The sequence below is a fragment of the Plasmodium relictum genome, assembly GCF_900005765.1.
Source record: "Plasmodium relictum strain SGS1 genome assembly, contig: PRELSG_00_v1_16, whole genome shotgun sequence".
NCBI classification, from domain to species: domain Eukaryota; phylum Apicomplexa; class Aconoidasida; order Haemosporida; family Plasmodiidae; genus Plasmodium; species Plasmodium relictum.
The window spans coordinates 1-6,178 of record NW_021628843.1 but is presented as its reverse complement, the minus strand read 5'-3'; the positions used below and the strand labels follow the sequence as shown (position 1 = coordinate 6,178).

At 20.4% G+C, this 6,178-nt stretch overlaps 1 protein-coding gene across 1 annotated transcript; it reads left to right on the top strand.

Annotated features, from left to right (window-relative positions):
• Window positions 1-698: 698 nt before the first annotated feature.
• On the top strand, window positions 699-4,335 carry PRELSG_0001500 (fam-j protein; the record flags this gene model as incomplete). Its single annotated transcript, XM_028677867.1, has 9 exons — window positions 699-805; window positions 890-1,015; window positions 1,106-1,270; window positions 1,352-1,516; window positions 1,599-1,766; window positions 1,848-2,012; window positions 2,094-2,219; window positions 2,505-2,675; window positions 2,757-4,335. The coding sequence occupies 9 exons, from the start codon at window positions 699-701 to the stop codon at window positions 4,333-4,335; spliced, it is 2,772 nt and encodes a 923-aa protein (XP_028531359.1).
• Between the last annotated feature and the right edge of the window lie 1,843 nt (window positions 4,336-6,178).

The following is a 6,178-nucleotide window of genomic DNA, read 5'->3' as shown; positions in this document are numbered from 1 at the left end:
TTCTTCTTATTAAGATAAAATAAAATTTGTAATTTTGACAACATTTAGAAAATTAAAATTAGTAAGAATATGTTAGCATATATTCTGAAAAATATAAAGTAATTTTTTAAGATTATATTGGTATCTATAAAAAAAAAAAAGAATATATTGTACTTGGTATATAAGTTTTTATATAATAAAATAAGGAAAGAACAAAAGAGAACTTTAAATATTATTTAAATAAGTGTTTTTTATTTTAACAATATGACTTAGTAAACTTATTGTAATTTGTCACATAAATGTATTAATAAATAAAAATCGGCAATTCAATTTTACTCAAATATTTGAACATGTTTTTAAGTATGAGAATCAAAATACTTAGTTGAAAAATATAATTACATAAATTAAATTTAACTTGATATATACAAATATTTATTCCTAATTCTTAATACAAAAACATAATATTTTGATATTTTTTTAATAAAAGTCTAATCATTTATATAACTACAATAACTTAACATATAAAACATATTATACTAATACTTTTTCAATTCTATGGATATAAAAAAAAAAAAAAAGTATTTTTATTTAAAAATTAAGTTAAAACATAACGCGTATTATATTAGAAGTGTAATTGACTTTTACTATATCAATAATAAATTTTCTTTCTATTTTTTTTAATTTATGCAAAAAATAGTTATGATAAATTCAAATAGAAAATGTTATATATTAATTTTTTTTTTTATTCCTTACAATATTTTATATTAATTAATATTTGCATTTCACAAGAATCACAAGAGGAAAGCCCAGATTTATTTTCAGAAGAGTATATAATTGTTTGATATTTTCATTTGAAAAGGCACATATTTTAACTTAATATTATATATGTACATAATTTTTTTATTCATAGAATATCTTCAAATATTTATATAAAAGAAAGCTCTCCCAGTATGAGAAATTTGATTGATACAGTAAATATAGAACAAGATGAAATTCTTGATTTAGAAAGTACATATATTCCTTTCCCTATGGAAGAGTATATTATCTTTGGAATATTTTCAAATATATTATTTTTTATATTAATTCAATGTTTTGTGCATGTATATTTTTTTTTTGTTTATTTTAGAAAAAATTCAAATTCTGACAATGAAGATTACCCTTTTGGAATGGGTTTAATTGACACAATAAATTTAGAGAAAAGTGAGTCATGTGATATAGCAAATATTTTAGATGAAATTCTAAATACATTACCAGATTCGTTAACAGAACCAATCGATTTACTCTCTGAACAGTACATAATTTTTATATATTTTAACTTAATTTTTCATTTTAACTGAAGGCTATATGTATATGTAATATGATTTATTTTTAGTGAAAACTCAACCATTCATGCTGAAGCAGGACCTTCTAGCATAAGTTTAATAGACACAAAAGATACAGAACATAAATATCATGTTAAATTACAAAATACATTAAGTGAAATTCTAAGTACATCACCAGATTCACAAACACAATCTTTCAATTTACTTTTTGAGCAGTATATACTTTTTATATATTTTAACTTAATTTTTCATTTTAACCGAAAATTATACATATATATGTAATGTGATTATTTTTAGTAATTATGCAATAAATGTTACTCATGGAAAATCATTTAGTGTAAACAATTTAATGAATACAGAAAATGTAAAACAGGAAGACCCTGTTGAATTACAAAATATTTTAGATGAAATTCTAAATACATTACCAGATTCATTAACGGAACCAATCGATTTACTCTCTGAATAGTATATAATTTTTATATATTTTAACTTAATTTTTCATTTTAACAGAAGGTTATATATATATGTAATATGATTTATTTTTAGTGAAAACTCAATCATTCATGCTGAAGCAGGGCCTTCTAACATAAGTTTAATGGGCACAGAAAATGAAAAACATAATGATTCACATAAGCCACAGTCTATTTTCAATTATCCATCAGTAACTCCCAATTATTTGAAAGGAGAATTCCTTAATTCACTCTTAGAAGAGTATATTAATATATCTTTACATGGAAAATGTTTCATTTTTATTTAGTATTTTATATATATATGTAATCTCTTTTTTTTAAGTCAATGTCCATCTATTAATTATGAAGATATACTTCCCACTACTAGCAATTTAATGATCCCAGAAAATGTAGAACATGAAGAATATATTAAATTACAAATTAGTCCTGTTGATTTTCCTATAGAAAAGTACATATTCTCTTGATTATTTTCATGAATATAGTATTTTACTTTAAATAAATATTCTATATGTAATGTTCTTTACTTTTAGACAATTTTACCGTTTTAAATTAAGGAAGAATCCTCTAGTACAAACAAATTAATACATATAACAAATGAAAAATTTAATGAGCTAGAATTATTCTTCCTAATTTTTCTATGAATCACGATTTTTTTAAATATTTTCACATATAAATTTTCTTGTTTTAATTAAATATTCTTATATATATGTATGTATATGTATTTTCTTTTTAGACCTGCTACAACTATTAACTATAACGAAGATATGAGTCTATTAGATGAAATTGAACAAATATCAGAAGAGTCCATGATAAATAAAAAAAATGAGGAGGAAAATGATGAACAAATTTATGGAAAAAATGCGTTTAGCAAGCAAAATTTATCTACTGATTTACCTGTTATCAAGTATTCATTTCTTTGAGCACCTGACAAAACTTTTTTTGTCTTGAATATTATATATATATAATACTATTATTTTATTTTTAGTCCTAGTAAGGATGTCAGTGGTGATAACACACAGTCATGCAAAAAAAAAGGAAAGAAGAGAAATTACGAAGATATTGATAATTTAGGTGATCAGAACATTGAAAAAGATATATATATTGCTCCAAAAAAAAATTGTACTTATCAAATTGGTGCAGATTTTGTTTATTCTCTTTCTAATATTTTTAAAATGCAAATTAACTGCTTACCAGATAGTGTAGTTCCAAGTTTACAAAAATTAAGAGATATATTAGACGATGACAATAAAATTACATATAATAATATAGAAAAAAAAATTAACATAAACATTTTGCTATTAAGAGATATTATAACTGAGGAAATACAAAAAATTAATCCTTCTGACCTAAGAGCAATAAAAGAATATTATGATAAAAATATAGAAGGAGAAAAATTAGTAAAAAGCATTAATAGTAATATTTTGTTATTTAGACATGAAACAAACCATAAATTTGATAGAAAAGCAATATATGAAAAAATAAAGCAAATTTTAGAAATTTTTGAGGATTTAGTCAATGAACATAAAATTTTTCAGGAATTATATTATCATAAATCAGTTATTATGAATAAATTCATATACAATAAATTATTTTCTATTTCATTTATTCAATCATTAGAAGTTTGTAAACGTATTTTTGAATTATTGAAATGCATGGATGAATTAATAGAATGTGCAGAAAAATCAATTAAAAATGGATTTATATTAAGAGATCGTAATTATTTTCGTACGACTCAAAATACTATATCTAGTCTTTATTTATTGATAATTTCAACTATTAAAAATAATTTTATTAAACTTGACAGTATTTTGAAAACATTGAATTTATCATATAAAGACCACGGTATAATAATAGAAACTATTTTTTATTTTTTTATAAAAGAAAACGTAAAAAATAAGGAAAAATTAAAGCCTTACATAAATAAACCTTATAAACAAAATTCTTTAGAAGCAATATATAATTTTTTATTAGAGGAAGAAGGAAGTATTATGTACTACTATAATGAAGCATTTAAATTTTTTAAATTAAATTTAAGTGACAAAAATAAGGAAAGAATGCTCTTCAATGATTTAATAAATAACAAAGATACTGCAAATAATTTATTCTCTGTTTACGAAACTCTTATGAAATTAATCGGAGGTTTATTTATTAAGAGACAGTTAACCATTATTATGAATATACGTAGATCATTATTTAGTATAAATTCATTGGGAAAAAGGAAAAATATTTCGGGTGTAAAAATTTTAAATAAAGAATACCAATTATATTTACTCTCTCAAATAGAAAAAGAAAAGTGTAAAATGGAAAATATTAAGCTTAATATAAGAAATTTATATTTATTTGTTACTACAAAAGATGAAATAAAACATATTCAGGTATCAGACTCTTTAATAAATAAAATAAATGGAATTTTATCAATTTTACGTTTCATTTGTAAAGTAGTATATAAAGATGAAGATAAAACTAATCTTAAAATAAAAAAGGCTAGAATGGAAAATATTTTGCTTGCACTATATTATGCCAACCAAAGGCTTTCAGAATTTACAGAAAATAAAATACAATAAAAGTACATATTTAAAAAAAAATGATTTTTTAGTAAATTTATAAAAAAAAATAATTTTTCCATGAGCGATTTATTGACTATTTGGTTAATAAAAGATGTTTTATCCTTTTATAATAAAGTTAGCTTACAAGTCAATTATCCTCTGACTCCAGCTCAAGAAAAAAAAAAAAAATTAAATGTATATATTGCTATATTTTTTTTTTTTATTTTACTTTCATATATCTTTGTAATTTAAAAAAAAAATTTAATTTATTTTTTTTTTGTGTGTGAAGTTTTGAAATTGAAATACTGTTAATTTTTAATCAAAAGATAAAAAAATTAATGTATAAAAAGTATAATGTTTATTTTATTGATTTATTAATTGTCTGCTGATTTATTACTTGCACATTTAATGACTTTGCTAAAGTATTGAATGAACAATGTAATAAGGAGCATTTTTTTAATGAGTTTAATATTTTTATTGGTTTATGCTTTTCCTTTTTAGTGAAGCTGTATAAAGATGATAAAGTGTTTAATTATTTAATAATTTATAAGTCTTCAATAATTAACATATAATTAACATATAATAAAAATCATACATAATGTCTTTGATTAAAGATTATGTCTTTCACTTAAGTTTATACATCCTTAAAAATCATTGATTTTTAAATTTGTTAATTTTTTTAAAAATATCATATATTTTTCTTTCAGAAAAAATATATAAAAAAATTTTCTTTAATCTTTTTCTTTTTCAAAAATAAAAATAAAAATTAAAATAATGTCTTTATTTACAAAACCAAAATGTTAAAAAAAAAAATAATTCAAGAATTTTTTTTTTTATTATTAATTATTTAGCTAAAAATGCATGATTGACTTTGATAACATTATGTGAGAAGATAAATTTCTTAATTGATATTTTAGATAGTCTTTATATACAAAAAATTAATATACATACTTTTATTAACTGCCTGCTGGTCAATGAATAAATTCATTTCCCTTAATTAATATGCAATTTTAAGTTTTTCTTGATAAAATTTATATATGTACATAATTAATTGAATAGTGCTAACCAATTAGTGGTTAATAAAAGGTATTATTAACCTTTTGTAGCATGCTAAGCTAGTTGCTAGTTGTATACGTACAAGCTAGCCATGAACTGACGCTAGTCCTATATAAAAAAAAAAAAAAAAAATAAAGTTATTTTTTTTTTGTTTGTTTATTTATATATATATACATCTTTGTAATTTAAAAAAAAAAAAAAAAATTAAATATTTTTTTTTTTTTAAGAGTTTTATAAATGTTATGTTATGTTATGTTTTAATTTTTAGTGTAAATAAAAATTAAAAGAAAGAAATATTAACTTAGTAAAAACTTAAGAGATAAGAGAAATGTTTATGTATTATTCAATGTATATTTTTGAAATAACATTGAATATCATAAAATTTTGACTTAATAAATTGTTATAAATTATTTGTATGTTTTTAATTAAAAGAAGATATTAATTCTTTGTAAATAAAAACTCATTTATAACTGTTAATAGGTTTATTAAAAGATGCAGTAAAATTTAACTTCAATTAAATATTATGCATCATAAGAAAACAGTATATATATATATATAATAAAAACGAATATATATATATAAACGTATACTTAGTTATACATGCTCTTTATTAATTTGTTTGTTTAATACTCTAGCAAAGTCATTAAACGGGCAATTAATAAACCAGTTATACATGTTCTTTATTAATTTGTTCGTTTAATACTCTAGCAAAGTCATTAACCAGGCAATTAATAAATCACTATTAGAAATTTTTGTATGTAACCTGAATTTGAACTTTGTTTATTTGATGAATTAATTTTCGTTT